The 24,034-nt window shown below is 41.3% G+C and overlaps 3 protein-coding genes across 4 annotated transcripts in view; 1 reads left to right on the forward strand and 2 right to left on the reverse strand.

Moving 5' to 3' along the window:
* Positions 1–201: 201 nt before the first annotated feature.
* Positions 202–7,878, reverse strand: wdr6 (WD repeat domain 6). 2 transcript variants are annotated; one of them, XM_072367028.1, is made up of 7 exons: positions 7,808–7,875; positions 7,421–7,538; positions 6,315–6,479; positions 3,311–6,080; positions 2,467–2,544; positions 1,979–2,095; positions 202–1,824 (listed from the first exon to the last, which is right to left on the reverse strand). In XM_072367028.1, exons 2-7 carry the CDS (start codon positions 7,488–7,490, stop codon positions 756–758), a joined length of 4,269 nt encoding a protein of 1,422 aa, XP_072223129.1. In that variant the 5' UTR covers positions 7,491–7,538; positions 7,808–7,875; the 3' UTR covers positions 202–755. The 2 variants fall into 2 exon arrangements, with proteins under 2 accessions (XP_072223129.1, XP_072223128.1); XM_072367027.1 differs by having other exon boundaries at positions 7,421–7,878.
* A 501-nt stretch (positions 7,879–8,379) lies between these two features.
* LOC140271744 (uncharacterized) lies at positions 8,380–13,174 on the forward strand. Its single transcript, XM_072367033.1, has 4 exons — positions 8,380–8,645; positions 9,951–9,997; positions 10,165–10,333; positions 11,936–13,174. The coding sequence occupies exons 1-4, from the start codon at positions 8,441–8,443 to the stop codon at positions 12,295–12,297; spliced, it is 783 nt and encodes a 260-aa protein (XP_072223134.1). The 5' UTR covers positions 8,380–8,440; the 3' UTR covers positions 12,298–13,174.
* A 1,397-nt stretch (positions 13,175–14,571) lies between these two features.
* celsr3 (cadherin, EGF LAG seven-pass G-type receptor 3) overlaps positions 14,572–24,034 on the reverse strand; it is a 96,732-nt gene continuing 87,269 nt past the window's right edge. The window contains exons 31-36 of the mRNA XM_072367026.1: positions 23,244–23,341; positions 22,566–22,657; positions 22,164–22,337; positions 20,439–20,633; positions 18,390–19,446; positions 14,572–18,030 (exon numbers count right to left, since the gene is read on the reverse strand). Of these exons, the coding sequence (XP_072223127.1) occupies positions 18,003–18,030; positions 18,390–19,446; positions 20,439–20,633; positions 22,164–22,337; positions 22,566–22,657; positions 23,244–23,341 (1,644 nt within the window). The 3' untranslated portion in view covers positions 14,572–18,002. The remainder of the gene's footprint in view (positions 18,031–18,389; positions 19,447–20,438; positions 20,634–22,163; positions 22,338–22,565; positions 22,658–23,243; positions 23,342–24,034) is intronic.

The following is a 24,034-nucleotide window of genomic DNA, read 5'->3' on the forward strand; positions in this document are numbered from 1 at the left end:
ATGCAGTTGGGTGTTTTCTATCCGTTTTACATCTGTCACATCAGAATGATACACTTTTAGGAGCACGTGGGATGGAGAAGCAGGATGTTTTCTTAAAACAATCTGGACTTAAGAGGAACACCTCCCTCCATCACTTAGTAAAGGTTATTGATTACAAGTGATGGGATTCGAGGGTGCTCCTCCGCCAGTCAAGTGTTTCCTGGATGGATGAAATTTTAACAGATTTAACAGACTGTGTTAAAAATAACTGCAGTTTGGTTCCATTCCCCGAAGCAGGACACAGATGGCACATACTTTAAATAGATGGTTTTAAAGGTCTTTTGAAAAATGCTGTGAAAATTCTAGGCTGGACTTGATGAGCTCCACATGCTTTCTGTGTGTTATTAGAAGAAACGCGTCCTAATTAAACACAAATGACTGCACAAATCTCTTCTTTTTTTTCAGGCCACAAGAAATTAATGAAAAAAAAAGGACCATCAGCTTGATGCTTAATGAGAGGAAATTGAAGTAATTGCATTTCTGCTCAGATGGCTTTGTTTGTAATAGAAGTTACTGCTGTTACAGTATCCACACACAAGCCATTTCATAACATCAATACACCCAAAGAAAGCTTAAGAATAAATAAACTTTATTCTAAAAATTGTTTTTGATTAAGGGGCAGTAGTCAAGAAGGTTTACAGGTTCATACAAAACACTCAATAAAAAAAACATTTAACAACATGTGTCCCTTTGGAAAGTGTTTGTTGTTGATCACTTCAACAGCTTGATTCCATACAAGCTGCGTGATTTTGAACAGTCACTTTAACCCGCTGGTTTTCTTTTTCTCTTTTCTCTCTCGACATCTTTTCATCCGTCTCTGGAATTCTGATTCGTAGTAGCTGGAAACCCTGGCCAACGACTAACACCCATCCCACCACTTTTCTCTTTTGCCTGCTCTCACCGGAAGCCTTGAAACCTCTCTCAGTGTTTGCCTCACTCACTGTCTCACCTGCACTGTGAAACGCTCCTTCATCTCTTGAATTACCAGTTGTCGCACATTCATTTTCATCACTGGTCTCACAAACTGGGTCACCTGACTTACTCATTGCTTTATCAGGTTCTCTACCCTTGGATTCATCGACTGTTTTCAGATCTTCACTGAATCTCCCACCCTCTGTTATCCTACTCACTGTCTCTAATTGTGTCGGATTCTCTTTTCCTCCACAAACTGCATTTACCTGCTCAAATGCTATCTTCTCCTTTTCATCGCCTTCCTCCCCCTCCCAAGCTGCAAGTCCTGCAACATCTGCAACGTGGGAGCACAGCGCCCCGCTGTGATGGATTCTGGTACTGCTGACCTTCCAAAGGCAAACCCTCTGATCTGAGGAAGTGGAGACCAAGATATCTTGGCTCAGGAGCTTCAGGGCAGTGAGAGGGGCAGCGTGGGCGAGTGGGATTTGGGACTGGGAGTGGAGATGAAGCTGAAGCTGGTTAAGACTCTGAACGTGTGCTTGTGGCAAAGTTTGGGAGTTAGAAATCTGAGAAAACACACTGCTGCCCCCAGTCTTCCCATTTTCTGGGTACTGCACCTTAACTGTGGACACTGTCAGCTGTCCATCATCCCCTCCACTAGCAACAGTTACCAGGCAACCGCCCTCTTGTTGTCCCAGTTTGTCTTCCCAAACAGCCAATGAGTTGATGCCGCTCTGGTGGGCAGGAATGTCAAGGCAGGGGATTGGTGGGGGTGTAGCACCACTCAACTGATCAGCTGACAAGGACAGAGCTTCAGTCAAATCCCATACTGCAATTTTCCCATCAGTTGCAGCACTGAAGAGCAGCTTATATCTGTAAGGGAAGCATACCATGATTAGGGTAAACTGCCACACAGGAGATTGTTTTCTTCATACCAACTAGTACTCTTCTCTAAAATATTATGCAATGCCAATAAAACAAGATCCAAATTAATGTGAATAGAGGATATTAGCAAAGGAGAGCTCACCTGTTGCCATTGTCGTCATCCAGGCTGCAGGTGGCGACACTGAGCACACAGCGCTGGTGGTAAAACGTCTCCCACAACAAATCAATTTGATTTTTAACTTCACTGACCGAGAACAATCTGGAAAGGCAGTAACAGAATATACTAAGTATTCAAATAAATATAAATTAGTATGTGCATTTATGAAATAAATGGATCATGTCAGTATATAGTTAGCTAAATACAGTTTAAATGAATAATCTGGGAAACATACCTGCAAAATGTATCTCATAACTCTCACATTATTATTACACCCATATGTACTTCTGCTCAGGTGCCAGCTATATTTGTTTATTTGTTTATGACGTACATGCAGTTCTCCACTAACAAAGTCTGATCTGATCTAATCTAATTGGTTTATATAAAATCACTGCAAAAATAGCAGACATGAAGACTTTTGCAGAGTGAAAGCCACAGTCAGGTTTTTGGTTCTAATGAGCTCTGTAACCAACCTGATCGCCCCGTCACTGCAGGACAAAGCCAGTATGATACAGTCGTCCTTTTCCTCCACCACCGTCACAGAAACGTACCTAAGAACACACAAACAGAGCTGGTAAGACCTGATCAATGGAGGAGAATAGGAAAAGAGATCAATAAGTGACATTAGGTAGGCATGTGGTAAAAGTCTGCAAGAGTGCAGAAAATGAACAAAGATAATGAGGTGTTACAGGTTCTTAACTACTGTTTCCCAACCAAGGGTGGGGACCAGATCTGGTACTTTTAATAGCACTGAATGAATACCAACGAGTACCAGTTCATGTTAGGCTAAATTTCTCTCTACTGAACTCCCAAACAGACAGACACACACAACTGTAGTGACTTTTTTTCCAACATCTGCACACAATAAGCTCTTTTACCAAGTTTAACCTGCAGTCATGTCATGCCTTTAACATTTAAGCTGTTGACATGTGATGACGTAAAATCTCAAGGACTGATTATGAAGCTGCATTGATAAAAAGTGCCAACAGTAAGTCTACATGGAACTGAAAATAAGGAACTTTATGGTTAGTTTCAGCTACAGCTAGAAAATTCTGAAATCTACATTGCTTTGTTCATGAAAATGTTTTAAACAACCATGACCAGCGCTGTGCACGAACACTTTAAAATGAGCATGTTCATAACACACAGACTCTGCAAGTTTAAAATGATGAGTTTAGATTTTCTTAAGGAGTGAAATGATATCCTTGTTTCCAGAGACAGTAAAGGATGCATCTCTAGACAGAAGAACTGGTGCCAGAATTAGTTTAAATGTGAGTGACGCCCAACCACATCTACAATCATTAACTTGTTATTAACCTTGTTTCTGGGTCCATTTTCACCGTCTTATGTCGGTTCCGCCTTTTTTCCCACTGCTCATCCAGTCGGTGACTTGCCACCTGGATCACCTGACAGCAAGGAGTCAGCCTCTGCCGGTCCCAGACAATCAACAGCTGGTAGCACTGTATTTGAGCCCGCCCGCCGGCTGACACCAGCAGGGCAGAGAGAGACTTTGACGGGTTGTCACTCCCTCCTTCAGCACGTGGAACGGCTGCCAACGTGCGAACGCCTGAAATGTGGTCTGTAATAACCGAGAGAACTTTGATGATGCCAGAAACTGGATGTAGCGCCAGGACAGCTAAGCTAGTGTCCTCTCCTCCCGTCACTACTATCTCCCATTGCCTTTCTTCTCCTTCAACACCACCAACCACATTTCCAGTCATACCTGCAACGGACTTTGTTAGAATCTCTTTTCCAGACTCCCCTATCCTCCCAAGCCTGGCAACACACCAAATCCCCCTCCCATGGACCCCCTCTCTCAAACCCCATCCTCCACTCTTTTCCGATTTCCCAACCCAGTCCAGCACTTCTCCAGGAGGTTGTGAAGTCAGGACTGCGCCCTGCTTGATGAAGACCAAGGCGCCATATCCGGACCAAATCCCCGTGTGCGATGGCCAGAGACTCCAAGAGCGATGCCCCCCACCACAAGGCACTGCTAAAAGCCTTTCCTGCCTCATAGGGTCCCAAACAACAAAGTGGGCTGCGTGAAAGCCGACAATGACAAATCTGGCTTCTCTTCCTTTAACTTCTTCTCCTTCTAAATTTTTTTCCACGTCTCCTTCCCCTGCGACCCCCAACTTTACTGTCAAATTCTGTTTGGTCTTATTTAGATGCTCACATTTCCCAACAATCTCTTCCTCCTGTTCCACTGGAACTTCGGATTCTAGAATCAAAACCCTCTCCAGCCACTCCATACCCTTGCAGGCCCGCTGGACTCGGAGCATCTCCAGCTGAAGCCTTTCGTTGATCTCCACACGCTCTCCTTTACCATCTTGTTTGCTCTCCATGTATTTTTCCGGCGGTGTTCGATTCACCCTGAATATCCTAACACAGCCGTCCTTGCCAGTGCTATAGAGCAATCCTTGGTGTTCACACACTGAAGTAACACCGTGTTTGCCATGCACTCCAAACAGACAGCTCAGCGGCTGCAGCATCAAGTCATGCAGGTCTTTACTTTCTTCTGTCTCCTCTTGTTCATCAGCAGCTTGTTTTCCATCTGCCATCAAGCCTTTATCAATTTCCTCAGTATCCTTGGTGGTTTGCTCAAACTTTTCTTCTTCCTGATACAAAAGCAGAGACCCTCTCCTGTCTCCACACACCCAGAGCACTTCCTCCGAGCTGCAGTGGAGGCGGACAGCAGCTGTGAGCCAGCGCTTAGCGCAGCGAGGTAGGAGGAAAGGTGGAAGAGAATGCACACTGAAAACTAAAGAAAAGCTTTCATTTATCTTTACTTTTATACACCAGCGATAGACAAGTCCTTCAGCACCTGATGCTAGCAAGTATACACCGTCTTTCCCTTTCTGCCAAATAATACTATGAATCTTCCCTGATCCACCTGTAAGACGAATACCAGACTGAGGATGAGAGGTGGGTAAGATCTGTAAGGACCCGCCGAGGTTCCCCACAGCACATAAATTAACTGTTGCGGCTGAGTCTTTCACACTGACAGTTACTGTGTTCATCACACAATAGGAATGAAAGTCAGAGGTTCCTTGCCATAATGTCTCCCACTTTCCATCAACATACTGGCAAACAACTCCCTTGTCAGTGCAAACCACAAACTGGCTCCAGCTTGTATTTTCATCCTCTTCTCCTGCTATACAAACTACTTTAGGCAGGCCATAACCAGGAAATTTCAAGTCCGTTTGCTTCTCTGTCACTGCCTCCTCCTTGCTCTCCTTTTCATCTCTGCCATGCACTTTCCACAACCTCACCCCTCCATCCGCCCCTCCTGTAGCCACCCATCTCTCATCACCTCCCTCTCCCTCACTGACAGCCAGAGCACGGACGCCCCCTGCGCGATGTCCCTTCAACGTTCGAACCACCTTACCACCTCCAGCCCAGTCCCAGACTAAGCAAGTCCCGTCTTCTCCTGCACTGAACACTCTCTGTGGTGAGAGATGCACTGAGAACACTCTGGCCTGGTGACCATACAGAACTTTTAAACAAGCCGGGTTCGAGTCTCCACATTTCCCTCCAGGGCCACCTAAAGCACCAACGGCCCACACCCGCACACTGCGGTCATCAGAGGCTGAAGCCAGATACCCTTTCTCCTGGAGGTAAGAGATGCTGAAGATGACACCACTGTGACCTGACAGACGCCGCTCAACTGGAGCTTTGTGCCCAGAATTTTTACTTTCACCTTCTCTGCCAGGTTTCCAGATGACCAGCTGGTTAAAAACAGTCCCCCCTATTAAGACAATATCTGCCCAGGATTCATGTACCAGAAGTAGAGCAGAATATAGCAAACACCCCTCCAGACAGGAGTGCTGGACCAGAGCCTCTCCTCTAACAACATCCAGGAGAAGGACACCATTGTGGGCTACAGCCACACAGAGCAGTGACTGTTTATCTCCAGAGAGCCAGCGGGCATCCAAGACCCAATCATGTAGCTCCAAAAGGGGACCCAGGACCTCCAAGCGCAGATGCTTCACATCCTTAAAATCCACACGGAGCCTCACCAGCCTCACAGCCTTACCTCCAAATACTGCTAGGTCGTAGAAGCTGGGCTCTGTGGTGGAGCTCTGTCCTGCGGGTTGACAGTGAAGAGAAGATTCAGATAATATGTGTGTATGTGAACAAACAATTAGAGCCTTTAGGTGAGTGAGAGGTGACAACTAAAAGCCAAAAATAACACTTTAAATCAGTCAGTAGATCACTGCAAAAATAATCTATTCTTGACTCAGATTTGTCTTTAGTAAACCAAAAGAAACTAATTCAGGAAACAAAAAAATAGTGAGAACTAGAATCTACTTGTGCTAACCATGTTCTCTTTGTTTGTGGATTGCTGTGGTAGAGCTCTGTGCTGGAAAAGCTGCTTGACTTCTTACTCTTATCCCATGGATTCTGGATTGTTGGAGGACACTCAGTGAAGTGCTGGCTTTAGGGTGAGGCTGGAGACTGTACACCGACAGGATCGGACCCTCACCTGCCAGATATGAGAAGAGTAAGATGTGTATTAGCTGAACCTTTAATATGGTTTTAGTCAACATTATGTGAACAAGTGATCTTTATTTATGCATGGGAGCCTCTGAGAGCAAGCTGCCCAGATTGTAGCAAAAAAAAAAAAATGGTTAGGAATGAAATTGAAACTAAAATGTGTACAGTGAGGTAAGACATTTAGAAAACATTCAATTTAAAAATACATGCATGAACTTTGCTCTGTGTTCCCAGAGGTATTTGAAACTGGTTTCTGTAAATGGTTAAAAAAAGGTATATGGTATTTTGAACAAAATATTTAACAGATTTCAGAAAATCAAAGTAAGCAACTTGTGAAAAAGAGTACAATATTGTCTCCTTTAAAACATAGCATATTCTACCAATAAGATACTTTGCAAACCAGGAATATAAAAAAATATGTTTAAATCGAAATCAGTCATTTTCAATATCCTCAAAAGGATTTAATCATCAACGGAATGAAAAGGCATAGATAGGTCAATAAATAAGGGAAGATAACTTTGCTCATAATAAAAAGCATTAATAATATAGTTTCAGACTTGATGCTGCTGACACTGTACTGTATCTTGGCTGAGAACTTGATTGGTTGGATTTTAAAATTGAGATGTAATTCTTTACCCAGTTACAATTTGGAAACGCAACAATTATCCATCTAATTAGACTGACCCCTTTATTTAAAGGCAGAACAAAGATCATCTTTCATTAATCCAGTTAATCCAAAATTGCTTTCAGTTAACGCTATAAAATTAAAACGAGGCTTAAACATTTTAGATTAATATAGCATATGTCATTCAAAATACTTCAGTATTGTAAACATGAGGCAAAACAATACAGGTTATAATTATACAAATTATTCCTCTAATGTTCTGTCTTTAACGTATCACTAGGAATGCTGATAAAACTGTTGCTTACCTGTTAACAAAAACTCTTCCTTAAAGAACTCCAGACCAGTGATTGGAGCTACGAGGGCAGCTGTCTCCATGTTTTTAACGAATAAAAACGTCTACTAAAGAGACATCAGGAACAATCCCTGAAGGATACAAGGTTTCGATTTACACCATTAACACTTTATCAAAAACAATTGTTAGAAACAGCGAGGACGAACGGACAGCATCAGTAGAGTCCAATATCTATCAGCTAGCAAAACAAGCTAACGTCAGTAGCTCTTTTCGTGTTACCTGAGAATGATATACAAAGAAAAAAAGACTAATCTTTCTCATCAAACAACAAAGTGAAAACATGCTTGGGTAAAAAAAAAGGCTTAAATACAGCGGACACATGCCTCTGATTTGCGTTTACCATTTCATTTAATTATACGAAGAGCAACTGAGAGCCCATGTGTTTCTGTTCTGTCCTGTCGGACTTTAACCAATCAAGCGACCCTTCTGGCTCCCTTAACGCTGATTGGCCAGAGAACAAAAGTGTCTAATTATAATTGGCTATAAAAAGACATGTGACTAAAGGCCTTAGGTTTATGCTGCATTAAAGGGTTTTCTGTAGAAGTAGTTTAGTGGGGTTTCTCATAGAAAGTCCACATTGACATTTCTGAAATCCTGATATTTGCTCTTGTCTCTAGTTTATTTTTTGCTTAAATTTAGTTGACAATTGATTAACACGCAATTACATTATTACAATTTTATCAACACAAGATTGTTTCTGGCAACACTGTTTATGCACCATTTTTCTTATGGTTGCTGGTAATTTCAAAGTATTTTGATACGGTGTTGGTTATGACAGAGCACAACCTACAAATGCTTTTAATTGATATTTTGCGACTGCATGACATGAAGTGATTCTGAAATACTTGTTTTAAATGCCTCGTATGTCATGTGCGTACCGTCGTAGAGGACACTCAATGCATCACGAGGCAGAATAGGTAAAGAGGTTGCTACTGGCTGTTGGGTAGCGGTCCAGCTAACTTTACAGCTAACTATGCCTGGAAAATGTAAATTTCAAGATTCCTGGCTGGCAAAGGACGCCTTCAAGGACTGGCTAGTAAAGGACGCTCATGACATTCACTTCGCACGATGTAGGGCCTGTTGTAAATCAATCAAACTTCAGACCATGGGCGAGGCTGCTCTCACCAGCCACGCAGGGGGAGCTGGCCACAAAGCAGCGGTCCGCAAGCTACTGGAAGGTTAGTTAGTTTCACTGTTAATAGCGGAGAAACATCCTCGAAGACATGACTCATATTGTTCATAAGCATTTGATAGGATACTCATTCATTCACTGCGATCTTTTGTTCAGCTGTTGTTTTTGTAGCAGATGTACTGGTGTTTGTTTGGCCCAATATCAGAGCATACAGTTCATTCGTCTGCCCCAGGACAATTACAGTTAAATAAATAAATGCACAATTATCTCTACATTTATTGATGTCAATTTGTAATAAGTACACCATGATTTAGAATGATTTCTGTATTATTTCAAATTGCTTATACATTCAGTTTCTGCATAACCTTTTCTCTTATCCTTCACAAATTCTAATCGGACAGCTATTAAAGTGTCAAAATATCTTTTGCGTCAAAATGAAAGAAAAGTGAGATCATGTATGTTTTATGTTGTACTAAAAACCACAAGTCCTTGTAGAAAACTCATCAATAACCCCTTGATACATCATGATCCAACTCAATGACACCTTCATTCTTCATCAATCCTGCAATAAACGAATCTGGTGTGAGTTATGATGCCATCTCTGATTCATGTAAATAAAAAATAAGTGGAAAAAATGGCCACTTTTCATAGTTTTCACTCTTTTAAACCTTGGGAGTATTTAGTAAAGCAAGTAGTTTGATCTACAATTCTCCTGGTTTACAGTAAAAGCAACACGGTGCTGGGGAAAAAAAGGTAAAACGACTTCTCGAGGATTCCCAGTATGGATCCAGAATCACTAATTCGCCTACCCAGTTTATTTTTGCTTGTTTCAAACTGGTTTTGACAGTTTTTAAAACTCCCAAGGTTAATTGGTTCTCTAAATTGAGAAAAAAAAAGATAAAAAATCCCAGATTTATAGTTATTCTGTTCAAGGACACTAAAGCAGAATGTACACTTGCTGCCACAAGAAACTAAATAGAAATCATTTGTGTTGAAGACTGTTCTTTCTCACGTTTAATGTGGCTGTGTTTAGAGGCTAGAGGCTATTTGACTAACCCCTTGATTTAATCTTAAGGCATATGTCATGTCTTTAATGGTGTTGAGCATTAAGCAAATAATGACACAACCCATTTCCATCTAATATGGCTTAATATTAAATAACACTTAATATGTGCACAATCATAATGATGACAATGATGTGAGGACCTATGGCTACAGAACTGCATGTGTTTAGGTGTCAAGGCAACGTTATACCTGCGTCCACCAGATGGAGGCACTCTTTGTTCATTTTCTAGAAATACAGTTACCTTCATAACCCCCCCATCTGTCCTTCCCTTTTTCTCACCGGCAGACACTTTAATAAATGATGCTGGGCAGACGAACGGTAGCGCAAATCAGGTAAATATTTGAAAGCGATCTGTTTACTTTTTGCTTTTATTTTTGATGAAATAGCATGTGCAGAATTTAAACGTAACCACAAAATGAAGCTAAAGCCTGCGCTGTTCATTCAAACGGACAAATATGTAATTAATGAAACAATAGCAAATGCTCCACCTTCGTCTCAGGCAGATGACAGCAAGGAGCAAGTGGCCATCTGCCTCCAGCGTGAAGCCTTGGACAGAATAACAGGCAGAGACTGGTCAGATCTGAACCACAGCCCTACTACAAACTCCACCTCCCACAATGCAGAGCAGCAGGATGGGACATTTCCTGTTGCCTACTTCACAGCACCAGGTACCCACACTAAAAGCTCTCCAAGCTGCTCTAACATTTGTTGCCTAGAAACACACAGCAAACTTTCATCTGCCAAAATCAAGTGTGATTTTGTTTATTGATAACGAGACTGGGGATTTCATTTTTAATTAAGACATCATTACCTTTAGCTAAATCCAGTTGTTTGATCAGGGACTCATTGTCAAAACCACAACTTTTAATGGAAAAGCCTTCATCTCACCAGTGAAGTTTAGAGATATGAAGAATCTATGTCAAAGACTGGAAGTTGGAACAACATCATAAAGCAAGATTTTGTTGCCTTGTTTCCCAATTTTTTTTTCTACAATACATCCACTAATAATACAGGGATGGCCAAGCTCTTTTGTACAAGGTTGCCCTGACAACAAATGACTAACTAAAGCACACATCAGATAAAATAATAAGAACATACAAATTTACAGCAGCCACCAGAAAACAAAATAAAAAAAACAAAACTCGGGCACATGTCACCCTATAATGAAACGATCCGTAATAATTATATTATATTGAATGATTGAAATTGATTGAAAGGGATGAGCCTAAATAATTTCAAAGCTTTTAATTGGTAAACAGTGCTAAAAATGTAGTTTTCCCAATGATGGTATCACTGTGTAGGATCAGACTAATCAATGGAGGACATTGAGATCGTACTGGTTGAGACCTCCGGATGTCTGCGAAGAGGAGCTTTTAGATGAATAAATGCAGCACTGTTCTTCTAACTACCAATCACTGCATACCAGCTCTGTTATATAGAAATCAATACAGTGTTGTTCTGTCATTCTTACAAGAGTTGGGGCACATGAAAACATCCTGTATACAAAATACAACGAAGACATCACGTTTTTTGACTGATCCTTAGCAGACGCAGGGATGGTGGCCATCTGCTTCGATAGTTTGTGATGAGAGAAGAACAGAGAGAAAAGAACAGGGAGAGAGAGACAACATCAAGCATTATAACGGTAAATACCATACAGGATTGTTAAGTCACACAGCCGCGAATCAGGAACATGTGGCTCCAGAGCCAGAGACAGAGAGAGAAGGCACAGAGAGAGGAAAATTGCAAAAGCAGCGATGGGACACAAAAAGTTAATAACCTGCAGTAATTGAAAGGAAAAGCAAAGCGTGAGGGAGAGGGAGAATTACAGCGTCTGCCCTTTGAACCCAAGCTGAGAGATGGTTCTGCCTCCTGTTCCACTTTAAGCCTGCAGTCTGAGAGAAAAATGCTCTGTTGGACGAAATGTTTCTCTCTCTGAGCCGAAACAGAACTATGGATAAGGAAATGCTCCAGTGCAGTGATTATTACCACTTTTGATGTGAAAATAATTGAAATTTTAGATGAATTAACATCACAAAGACCAGCATGTACATTTTGAACAACCAGGACAACAGAGGCTGTTGTATGTGAACTAGTGTCATTCATGTTCCGGTGTATTGAACAGTGAAATTTTTGTTAAATGGAAGTGGTCCTAGATTGTGTCCCTGTGGCACGCCCTTGTTATGATGACCATCATTCACGACACCTTGCAGTTTACAACTGAGAAAGTTACACACTCTCTCTCCCCCCAATCACCTTTTACCCCACAGGCACCTCCAGGCTCAGCAGTCACCAACTTCACCTGTCAGACGGCGAGCCGGAGGACGCCGGCCACCGCCTTGCTCAGCACGATCCTTTAGACCTGTCGAGACTGGAGCATCAGCAGAGGATCGAGGCTTTGGAGCAGCAGCAGCAGATGAAGATCCTGGAGTGGGAGAACAGAATAAAAGTGCTGGCATGGGAACAGGAGCTGGTGAGGGAAAAGAGGAAAGCTGTCCGGCAGAAGGAGAAAGCCTTCAGGATGAAGAAGGCTTACTACAAGGCCAAGCTAAAGAGACTGGGCGAGGATGTGCCGCCATCTTCTTCCAGCAGTGGTGATGAAGAAGAGAAGACTTCTGATCTGACTGGCTGATCTGCTTTAAAGTTTTTTAGTGCTTGTTTCATTCTTGTATTGTTGCCTATATGCCATGGAACTAAGACTATTTTATAGATTTATAAATGTTTGTTTTCCTCTTCTTTGAATAAGAGTTTGGCTCTGTTGAGGTCGATCACAGTCATGAGATGCTTGTGAGATTGTCGTTCCCAAAGCCTTATGGTGGGACTTTTCAATCAGTGAAAACTTGCTCTGGTTCTTCATTTCAGGCATTACAGTGTGTTCAGACAGAGCCGAAATTCTTTACCCCCAGCTAAAGAACTCTTTGACACGAGTGGGCGTGTGCTAAACCTGTGAAAACAAACAACCTACCTGAGTAGAGCTGGGGCTGCCGGCAAAAATAAGCAGGTTTGCTCGAGGTCTGGGCCTGTGGTTCTCAGACAGAACTGCTGTGCAAACCGCAACTGAACTAGTTCTGACTTTGTTGAAATAACGAGCAAATAAAGATAGATTCTTTCAAAGTGAATGTGGTCCTAACTTTACAACTTTACAGTACAACTACACAAGAATGTTATGAAATAAAAATATCTGTGATAAATTACTTGGTCGGAAAGATCAAAATGAATTATTGTGTTTTATCTGTAATTTTTCACAGTGTGTGTCTTTGGTACTCAGATGTAAGATGTAAGATATCCTTTGTTTTTTAAGTAATATTTTATTTGAAAGTAAAACCTCACTCGAGGTTTTTTAGAAGAATGTACCGAGTTTACCATAGATGATGAAAGGACATCCCCAAATGGACAATCTTTAAGACATTTTAGAAGAACATCAATATGTAGTGACTGTTCATAAATGTCAGACTTTTTTTGTTTGTTTTTTAATAAAAATGGAAATGGTTTAATGGCCATAAATGTGGACAACTGTCAGTTTGAAATCCTGTAGGAGTTCATTACCGTAATATAAATTTCACAAAGACATTTTGACTTGACATAGGACAAGCATAGGTGTATTTATGAGGGCTGCTCTCCTCTGAGAGGAGGCCATGAACAGGTGCGGAGGTGGAATGCAGCCCTTGTTGAGACACCTGAGATAAGTGCCATATAATTTAGAGTATGCAGATATGTTGTGAGTCATATCATCATGGCAATATTAATGCCAAAAGGCAACTATCATTAAAACCAACTAAGAGAATGATCTTGTTGAACAATGACGTGAGTCCACCAGTAGAGTTCCAACAGTCTGCTTAGAGGTGTTGGCAGGTGTATTTATACCTTCTGGCAAAGCCAGACTGTCCCAAAACTTCTGTCTTGGTAGAGTTAAGATTTCAGGAGGTTAAAACACGAAGTCCATCACTTTATGGCTTACATTTACTGGATGTTCTCTCAGTATAGAAAATGTTATAAACAGCTACTTTCTCTATCTGAGGTTCTGCTTTGATTGCGTTTGTTTTGTTATTTCCACCTCACCTTCCACTCATCCTTCTACACACTACACCTTATAGTTTACTTGCAGATGATCTATATCTTATATATGGGCAAAATAAACCCATATTTAAAATAGTAATGTGTGATCCAATACTCTGTCCCTCCCTTGAACCAAGGTGTGAGAAATTAGGTGCTCATCCAGGACACTTTCCAGTCTTTATGTTTACCTACGATGACCAATCTGTGGGCTCCAGTTGTGTACTTGACACAGACATTAAGATACTTGCCTTTCCTTCTAATGTGTGGCATGTATCAAACTACTATATACCTTCTTCTTCATAAGCAGAGAAAAGGAGTTTTGTTGCGTTCTACTGGAGCTCTTAAATCGACATGACCTGGGTGACTAACATTTAGGCTAAGAAGTCACCTTGTCTAAAATTGTGTCCCTATTCCTCTCAACTGTTTTAAAACACATTTTCCATTTTTATTATGTCAATACGTTTTTTCACACGTGACCAAGCAGCTGCACTAAATATCCAACAGGGGAGTTATACAATTTTTATCTGAGGCTGGACTCTAAGGTTCATGCAAGGACTGGCAATATCATGTGACAGCTGGGTGCACCTGCTGTGAGGTGACTTTATCAAGCTGGCAGCTGAGCATGACTCTGAATGTGACAGAATACTTAGAGAGTCAAAACAAGTCAGAGAGAGGAAGCGTCTAGAAAAAAAAACATGTCACTCTGTCTGGATGTTTCCTACAATATTTCACTCCTGAAAATGTTGTCATAAATATGAAATAGCAAACCTCTTTTTGTCAGCAGATAGAATACATATGAACACACAGTCACACAAAGCCTCATAGGAATAAGTAATTTTTTAATGTCCAACATTTCTATCGTTTCCGCAGTAACGGGGAACAGCTGTTTCCATCCCATCGATGGGATAGAAGGCATCTTATAATGAACAGACAAACCAACAAAGACAAACCCCCATCAACCCCCCTCCTCTTCCTGCCTCGTTGTTTCTTTCCTTCTGTCACACACCCCACATTTTTCTTTTTTCAAAGCACATAACATTTTAGTCTCACCTCAGTCTTCTCATCTGGCCTCATATGTGTGTCTCCTATTGGTCAAAACCATTTTATCATGAAGTTTTGTGTTATTTCCCGGGTACTAACAGGCTGCTGTAGAGTTTCAAAGCAGATGCGTTACCAGTTAATCATTTCATAGTGTAAAAATGAGGCATAATTGCAATATTTACACCCCGTATTACATTTCAAATCAGGATATGTTAACATGTGCCGTTAAAATTGGATAAATGTAACCATAACTGATTGAAATGTAAGTTTACTTACATTTTCCAGGTTTTACCTTAATAATTTGATAAGAAATTCAATTTTGAATATGGAATAAACGTTGCCTTGTCTTTTACTTTGATTCTAAGTTAAAAGAGAAACTTTTATCTTCTCATTTTCTTGTCCTCCCTCTGTTGCTGTGAGACTCCAATCATATCAAACATTAGATGTAAAAGAAAGAACCTTTGGACAGAAAAAAAAGGAAAAAAAAAAAGACATTCTTCTTCAAAACAGCCTCTCATACAAAATGGCAAGAATAAATAATTCATAAAGTGTTAATAAAGTATCAATAAATAAAATAGATCTCATGTATGTGGACAATAAAGGTATAATCTCTGAAAAAAATAAAAGGATAAAAAAAATCTAGGTGTACTACTACTTTAATTGACTGGCAGGTAACATTCCCCTGCAGGAACGTTTTTTTTTTTGGCAATAATACTGTCACAAACAGGTTTGCAAGTCACTTCCCAGGGACATGGGACTGACAGAGCAGTAGTCAGAGCAGGCAGATATTCACTGTTTTTTTTTTTAACTCAATTTGCATTGCCCTTCTCTTCTCTGTGTTTTTTAAAATCTTACTCTGTAATGAGTTGCATCCATGAGTGCCTGTGGCTACACATTGCACACAGTCATGGTTTCTGACCTAATTTGTCTTCCCTTCAACTGTGTCTGGTTTTGTGACTTTTGTTTTGCCATTCTCTCCATTCTGCAGCATTTTAGCATTCCTATTTTTTGTATCCACCTCTTGTTTTATGGTATTTATGGCAACTGTATTTTCTTACAGTTGCTATGCACTTTGCTCACAACATGCAGACAGAATTGCCTGTGGTTTTTCTAACTCATTGTGCATATTTTCAGTACAAGAAAAAATGTTACGACAATTCCTTTGTGCCACTGAAGGAAAGTAGAAATTGCCTGCATGTTTTCCATGCTGTCAAATGCCAGCATGTTTTTTGCTTTAAGGTCGAAATTCAGGGTTTGCTCCAACATCTGCGAGAAAGGATCAGCTGCTGATGGAAAGACCTACATTTTAAAACCACTTAGAGGCTTTTAGCACGAACACTGTTGACATCTCCTCTACTTTGCAAACTGGTCTGCTGCTGCGGAAGCTTTGCCAGATTTTGAAAGATGCATTATTTTTGTATAACTTTCCAAATGGGAGGAAAACAATAGATCCGTTTCAGTGTGTTCTGGTAGGAAACACTCGATCCACAGTTCTTGTTGAATGTGTTGGAGCCTCTTCAGATTTTGAGCAATTATCTTTTTTCTGTGAAATTTCTCTGAAGATTAGTGATTTCAGCCAAGAAGGTAAAAAGCTGTCTGCTATGGGGCTAAAGAAATGAGCTGATGCATTCAGGTAGATACCATGCTGCTTATTTCCCTGCAGGTTCGCTTTCATGTTTCCAAACAAATATCTGAGCACGCTGAGATATGTCGCATGTCTTCCTTCTTATCCGTTTTCCTCTCTCATACCTAATCACGACCCACTAGCTTACACTGTATGCAGCCAATTAAATACCAAACACAGCAGGTTGTGTTGTCGTGTAGATCTAAGGCCTCATTTATAGAAACACATTTTCATTTTAGACTTCTATCCATGGTACAGATATCTAAAAAAAGATCACGGTTAAAACAAAAGTGAATTACATCTACAGCTTTCTCACCCAGCACAAAGTCAATTTTTAACACAGGAAAGTGGAGAACATAATAGTTTCATAGTGATTTGAAGTCCCTTTGGTTTAGTTTGACACAGAGCTTCTGCACGAGAAGCTTTTATAAACAAATTTTCTGGATGCTACTAGGGAGATTCAGCTGCTCCTGTGGCATCCCTTGAGGCAGGTTGAGTTGAAGCGCATCAAAGTACAAAAAAATACCTTGGGGGGGTTTTAAATGTTTGTTACATGATACAGCCTCATGCATTGAGGCAGACAGAGAGATCAACCTACACCCACCGGGTCTCCAGAACGGTGAAGATATGGTCTTTTTATTTCAGTGGACTGATATGGTCTGGTTCAGACAGCCCCCGGCACAGAGGTACACAGATAGATGACAAGGTCACATTCATATACGTCTGATCACAAAATAGCACAGTCTCCCAAAAGACATGACACTTTGACACCTGTGACTGAGCTTTAATAGTTGAACCACCAGCTTTGAATCTTATGTTATTGTTAGAAATCTTTCTTTGCACAATCATCTTGTTCCAACAAATGTCCTCTATTATAGTTACCCCTTCTTCTATGTACAATCACTTCCTGATACTTTGATATTTTCCCTCAACCACAATTTGAGGTTTTGATAATCTCATCAGATACTATTGCAGGACCCCTGTTGATATACATAAAGTTGATGGGTGTGAGGAAAAGTAATGGAGGAAAACTTTTTTCAGGGAGAAATTTGAATTTTTTTTTCTTTGTAGAGGTAAACTCTGCCCTCAGCAACACACAAGACTGCACTCGCATCAACCTCACTCACAACCTCACATGGACACAACCGCTTAAAAAAAAGAAACATCACAAGAGATTTCTTCTTCATCTCCAATGAAAAAGATACAAAATGTATAAAAATGTTATTTACAGTAACTAGCTTTCCTTTTTTGACGGGTCTTGTCTGGTTTAGGCTAACGTGTGTTTGAATTTGAGGAGATTGTTTTTTTTTTTTTTGTCAAACAGTTTTTAGGTAGTAGAGGTGGTTTATTCATCGTCAAAAGAACCATGGGTTTCCAGGCAGCGGGACTCAAAAAAATACAACCAGCCCACAGACATTATTTTTTTTATCACTACCGGTTTTGTCTGTAAGTTTTCTCTCAGTTTGTCTTTATCTATGTCTCCTCTGACCCACTTTGTTTTTAGTCCTTCAAGATCCCAGTTTGTCCCATTGATGTTGAGCCATCCATGACCTTCGATCTTGTCCCTTTGTGTGTCTAGCACTGTTGAAATACTTTGAGGGATATAGAGGCTGTCATCAAGACTGTCCCTCGCTTCTGTTGGTTCTGAGGTGAAGGAAAAAGAAGTTAATCATCTCAAGGGTTTCTATGCCAATGCTCCAATGATTCAATTCTACATTATGATGATAATGAAAATACTGAGGTAAAATGGAAATGAGCTATTTCAGAAGGACAAAGACAGAGGAAGGAGACAGAGCTAGAAAACAGAGCAAAACAGATACAAGGGGAGGGAAGATAAATGTGCTGAAAAATTGGCAGAGTAAAGATTAGGTAAATTGAGGTATAAAAATAAAAAACACGGAGTCCAAGATGGGGTCAGTGGGTTATGAAAGACAGAGAAAAAGATGTAATACAGGGTAACTTGTAGAGGGTTAGTTGAGGTTAATGCACACAGAGAGACTTACTCTGAGTCAGGGGAGACTTCAGATATGCTGTGGGAAGTAGTAGACTGGGGTGGGGAGGGAGAGGGTCCGTGGATGGACCCGTTAGGACCAGGGTTGGAGGCAGGAGGGGGAGGAGTGAGGACTGAGGAATTGAAAGATGCCAGGATAGAGGACAGAATGTCCAGGTGTTCACTGGATGGTTGTCGACCTAGAGGGTTTGGATTTGAACCTGCTACCTGAGGGACAGTCTGACCAGAATACCTACATGAAGGTGCAGAATCAAGGCGTCCCCTTATATGAGTTGGAGGAGGTAGCTGCTCTTGTTGGGGCTCCTCTGAGATTGGGGGAGGAGGGGAGGCAGAGAGGGGTTGGTCTGGGTGTGAGGGCTGCCGGGGAGGTAGAGTGCGGAGCCACTCCCGACATGGCTGAGCCTGAGCTCCCATTCCGTTGGGCTCCAATTGCTCCCTCGACCGACTGCTCATCAGGGCCCCACCAAGGTGCTCCCGGGATGAGGCCTGACGCCGAGTTAGAGTGTTTAACTGCGATCTCGACCCACTGAGGTATCCCTCCATTCCAGCTCCAACATCTCCACTTAAGTCCTCCCTTGAAGCGTGAAAACTGCTAGCATGGTGGTTGTCCAGTCTGTCCCTGGATCCTGACAAGTTCTCTCTGGATGAGGAGACTCGCTGGTGATCGAGGCCCCCGAGTCCTGGTCCTTGCCCTAGTCCCAGCTCTCTCCTTCTGGGTAGGAGATCCAAGTTGTCCCTGGAACCCCGGGAGTCTAACCGGTCTCTCGACCCCCCAACCGTCTGCCTTCCTAGTGGATCCCTGGACAACTGCCTCCTGGCAAGCGAGTCAAGGTGCTCCCTGGAGGAGTAGCGGGAAGCTGGCTGGGAAAGGGAGCCAGAACCTCCACTGGCACCGGCTGTGGCAGAGTACATTCGACCATATGAGGCTGCTGGAACACCTCTGTGGCCGAGAGTAGATGTTCGGTACCAGTTGAGCTCACTGGGGACTCGGCCCATAGTAGAAAGACCCTGGAGTGCTGGAGGACAGCCCAGACGATTCTTCAAGATACCTGTAACATGAGAGTAAGTATTTGAGAAGGAGAACGGAAGTCATAAATGGAAAAAACGGAGGAAGAAGAGGACTTTTATAGATGATAAAAGACTGCATTAGAGAGGGAGACAGAACAGGAGAGTAAAAAGTACAGCAGGGCGTAGGAGGTTGAAAGCTGATGAAGAAAGAAGTGGATAGGAAGAAATGCACACAAGAGCAGGAAGCTTTGACATTTTAAATCTGTCTTTGGTCATTGGTAATATACAGTGACTCATAATGGCTCTGTTTGTGGAACATGGACATCCTGAAGCAGACTTTAAAATTCAAACAAAGCAGCATTTTTTTGCTTTTCAACCATGTTTTCGTCCATTTGTATGCATGCATGTACTTTTTACTTATGCGTAATTTTTTTTCGGAAAATGTCATTCATGGTTTCAGGCAACATGACTAAATTCCAGCTTTGTATTCCTTCCTCTCCCACTCATTGTGTCTTTGATTGTACTGTGTGCCATTGTGTGTATGTGCATGCATAAAAATGATCTACTTTGAGTATGCACGCTATCCTGCACTTATAAAAGTGACACATGTGCTTTTAGGGCCCTATTTAGCCCATAAGCAAAGCCCCACACAGTGTTGTTAAATGTTTTCTTAATACATAGTGACCACCTGACTTATGCAAATCTCCTGCATGTAATATGATTATCAAATTATAAATCCTGGCATGTAGATCATTACATCATACATATTGTACACATTGTACAGTACAGAATGGACAAACAATGAGTACACCAAAACAATGAAGTTTTAAACATAAAAACTCTAAACAACATAATACAAAAAAAACCAAAGTGACCTGAAATAATTAACCTATTTCAGGTTAAACTCAGCTACTGAGCTGAGGAAGACAATATTCAGGCGAGACACTAACATCCAAAGATGCAGGACCAAAGCCTGATAATACCTAATGTTTGCCTTCATGTAAGTCTCCATGTTTTTATGTGTCTCTCTCACCCTTGCGATGTCTGTGTGGCTGGGTGAGGCCATTCTCATCCCCGCTGGTAAGCGCTGCATCTAACTGGTTGTTATTAGCAGCGTCCTTGCTGTAATCTGCCCCCAGGGGGCGCTCTGAGCCCCACTTCTGCAAGGTGTGTGTGTCACACTCCTCCAAAGCTGGCCAGTAAGACAAAAGGTCATTGCCATCCAGATCTGTCACACACAAATAAGAGCAAACACTTTCAGGTGAGTCACAAAACCTTTTTAACCTTCCCAATACTCAGGTTCTCGATTAATTTCTCTAGGTGGTGAGTGACAGTTTGAGAAAATCCCTCACCATTTATTCATCAGTAAAGCCAGTAAAGCCAGGTAAATTCTTATGCCTCAGATTTATCTGTTTAATTTGACATTAGGTTTTGTGCTACATGAGTTGTTTGCTCAGATCAAATCCACTAAATGAAATCAACTAAATTAATCTTTAAATGTGAGAATGTGGAATTAGAGAATGTTTTGCTTCTTGTTTGATCGATAACTTGATAATTAAGCCCTTAATACAAATGATCACTTATTCATTTCTGTTTTTGTTTCTTGCTATGAAATACCAGAAGTATTTAACATCATTGCATGTCTGATGTTTAGGGCTTACTTTAATAAAAGTGTCTTGTTCTGCTAAAAAAAACAAAAACATTTAATTATCTTATCTATTCATTTTTTTAGCTGGACCTTGAACGCACATTCCCATCAGAGTCATTTGACTGTGCAGTGAAAGGGTTTAACTGCATCTTTCAGGTGAAATTTTCAGAAATAGTCCAGGCCTTAGAGGGTTAAAGCTTTGTCACAGCCAATAGGATCGCTTCAGGCTTTGACCTTTCAGTAAAAAGTCCAACTCTCCCAGCTTTACTTCTCAGTTTGACTGCACCCATGTATCGATCTGACTGTTCCGACCATCCGGATCCTGACCGCTGTCATTGAGCTGACAGCTGCGCTCTGGTTTGACCCCCAAATAGAGTTCCGGAATTGATAATTCATATGGATTTAAAGATTTGAACATAACTGGCCTTTTCTCAAAGTGAAGTCTTTCACAAAAAACGTTTTAGTGTGACATTTATATCTTCTATTTTGAAGAGCATAAACTCATATAATATTCATGATACCAGTTAATGAGCAACAGGTGAAGATAGATATTGATTAATGACTACTGGCATTTCCTCTGTGCTGCCAAAAAATGCCATATGCTTCTACATAAGATCTCTGATGCTGTGAGGCAGCATTGACACAAAATGCTAATTGTGTACTAAGATTTTCTTGTAGAGAAACTGAGTATGCAGAATCTACAGCACAGAGGGATCATTAGCAGACATGAGAACTATGCTGCCGGAGTTGATAAAAAAGTTTCTGTGAATGTTATAGTTTTTCAAGCTTGAGTCTGCTCTGACATTGAAACTATGTCCTTATAACTGCTGTTGATTCAGCCTGACTGAAGTTTTATTCCTCTGATAAGGAGCACATTGCCAATTTGAACCACCTTTCTGTCCTTAAGGAGAAACTTTATCACTCAAAGGATCTCCTGAGTAGTATTTATATGCAAGCATGCAGTAAACGTGATGTCCTTATTTTTTCACTGTTCCAAGTATTCCCAACAGAAAATTTTGATGGAATCCCACACCTCATGAGGTAAGTGTGTGTGTTTATGTAAAGTCCTCAGTGAGCATAGAAATGTGGAAACAGCAGTTTCTTGTTTACCTTTGGTGCCATTGTTGGTAGGTTCTGTGAGCAGACGCTCGCTGTGATTGGAGCGTTTGAATCGGCGCTGGATGCGTCCACGGAGACGCACATTGTCCTCACTCTCAGAGGAAGGGATGGAGAGACTCCGCTCTTCCTCCATGGAGAGGTCTGAGTCTGAGTCCGAATCCTCACCTAAAGGTGCCGAGGGAGGAGACAGAGGCAAAGAGTGAGAGAGGGGAGAAAGAAGGGGAAAAGATATGGTTGTTGTGCTGTTACCGTCCTTTATGGATGTACTGTGTGTTGTGTTTGCTTTATCTTTAATGAAATTCACAGAGAGACAGAAGAATAAGAGGAGGGGAAACTGAAAGTATGTGTATTTCTGTCAAACCACGTCGTCCCAGTGTATGCCTGCAAATGTACCTCCATCTCTGTGGAACATGGCTACATCCAGGTCTGTAGCTCCTGTGTGGACAATGTTTTGTTCCAGGGTTTGACGAGCCAACAGATTTTCTCTAATGGGGGCCAGGGGAGAAGTGAGGACAGATACGCACACATTATAAAACGATACATACACACAGGTCAAAACAGATTTAAAAAAACGAGAACATCCTCTCAGACAAATATACAGTAGTGTTCTGTACAGACACTCAGGAAGAAAGACAATCACTGAGCCCTGAAAGCATCAGCAGCCACTTTCAGAGTACATTAGTGTCGCTCCACATATAGCACAGTACATTGTTCGATCCAATCTTCTTCATCTTTACCCCAGTGACCCAAAAAAAGGCGCACAACAGTGATTTTATTAGTTAGGGAATTTCCTCCCTGAAGCAACTTAATCCACAATCAGAGCCGCAGAGAATAGAAAAACCCTGAGGCACTATTTGCATTATGAGTTATCTGTTGATTTTCTTTGTCATTTAAAGTCAGCATCAATTTATCATTTCTATATTGTTGCTAGGAAACAACTCAGTCTTGAACAAGAGAAAAAAATGCAGTCTTATTCTCCTCTGGCAGTCACAGTGCATGAGTTTTACATCCAAATTCATTCGTAGTTTGTCTGTGATGCGTTTGACTGTTTGTGGCAGTGTGTCCAGATACCTTGCTGAGCTGACAGAGGAGATGGTGGAGGTTCCCAGGGTGATGCGGTGTAGCCCGCTCTGCTCCAGCAGAGATGCGTTATGATAGGGGTTTTGAGCCTGTGCAAGTACACGCAGACAAACACACACAAGGGTTGAGAGTTAATGATATTTCAACGAAAAAAAAACAAAACAGCAGCAACGTCCCATGTCTTTAAATATTTGAATGATCAAAAATGATCTCTGTCTCAGTTTTCTATCCCTTTATGAGGATAGCAGTGACTATTGAAGCAACACTAAAGACGTTTGTGAACCACAAAACTAGGTGCTTCTGACTCCTTTGGAGGCACATTGACTCTACTCACAAAGGAGATGTTTCTCTTGTGATGCTTTAAATCATTGGGATGTTTATGAAAACTACAATACAAGTATTCAATATCACACATGTTGCCTCCAGCAGCTCTTGTTATTATAGCTGCTGGAGGCAATAGGAAAATACAATAGAGAGGATATGAGATAATGCTGAGTGGAAAAGAAAAAACAAGTGAAGTGGAAGCTCCAGCCGATAATCAAGAGAGGACCTTTGCTCTTAAGTTTATTGTTCACTTCAGTCATAAATAATACATTGTACAATATGAGTCAGACAGGAAAATGCACACTAATAAGCAGTCATTTATACATGGTGCCCATCAAGGGGAAAAAACAACAAAGTGTGCGTCTAATAATAGTTTAAGTTTTTTTCCCCCTGATGATAGCGTGATGGAGAGGAAGAGCTTTGGAGGAGATGGTGGTTGAAACACACACACACAAACA

Source organism: Leuresthes tenuis, unplaced genomic scaffold (genome assembly GCF_036924035.1).
Source record: "Leuresthes tenuis unplaced genomic scaffold, fLeuTen1.0.hap1 SCAF_16, whole genome shotgun sequence".
NCBI classification, from domain to species: domain Eukaryota; kingdom Metazoa; phylum Chordata; class Actinopteri; order Atheriniformes; family Atherinopsidae; genus Leuresthes; species Leuresthes tenuis.

What these genes read in the sequence shown, in the direction of transcription:
- wdr6 (XM_072367027.1), bottom strand. Translation starts at nt 7,490, where the DNA reads ATGGAGACAGCTGCCCTCGTAGCTCCAATCACTGGTCTGGAGTTCTTT. An exon ending in TGCAGTGACGGGGCGATCAG is followed by an intron (nt 2,096 to 2,466) that starts GTTGGTTACAGA and finishes CTGCCTTTCCAG; the next exon opens with ATTGTTCTCGGTCAGTGAAG. An exon ending in GATGACGACAATGGCAACAG is followed by an intron (nt 1,825 to 1,978) that starts GTGAGCTCTCCT and finishes CTTCCCTTACAG; the next exon opens with ATATAAGCTGCTCTTCAGTG.
- LOC140271744 (XM_072367033.1), top strand. Translation starts at nt 8,441, where the DNA reads ATGCCTGGAAAATGTAAATTTCAAGATTCCTGGCTGGCAAAGGACGCC. An exon ending in GGTCCGCAAGCTACTGGAAG is followed by an intron (nt 8,646 to 9,950) that starts GTTAGTTAGTTT and finishes TCTCACCGGCAG; the next exon opens with ACACTTTAATAAATGATGCT. An exon ending in TGCCTACTTCACAGCACCAG is followed by an intron (nt 10,334 to 11,935) that starts GTACCCACACTA and finishes TTTACCCCACAG; the next exon opens with GCACCTCCAGGCTCAGCAGT.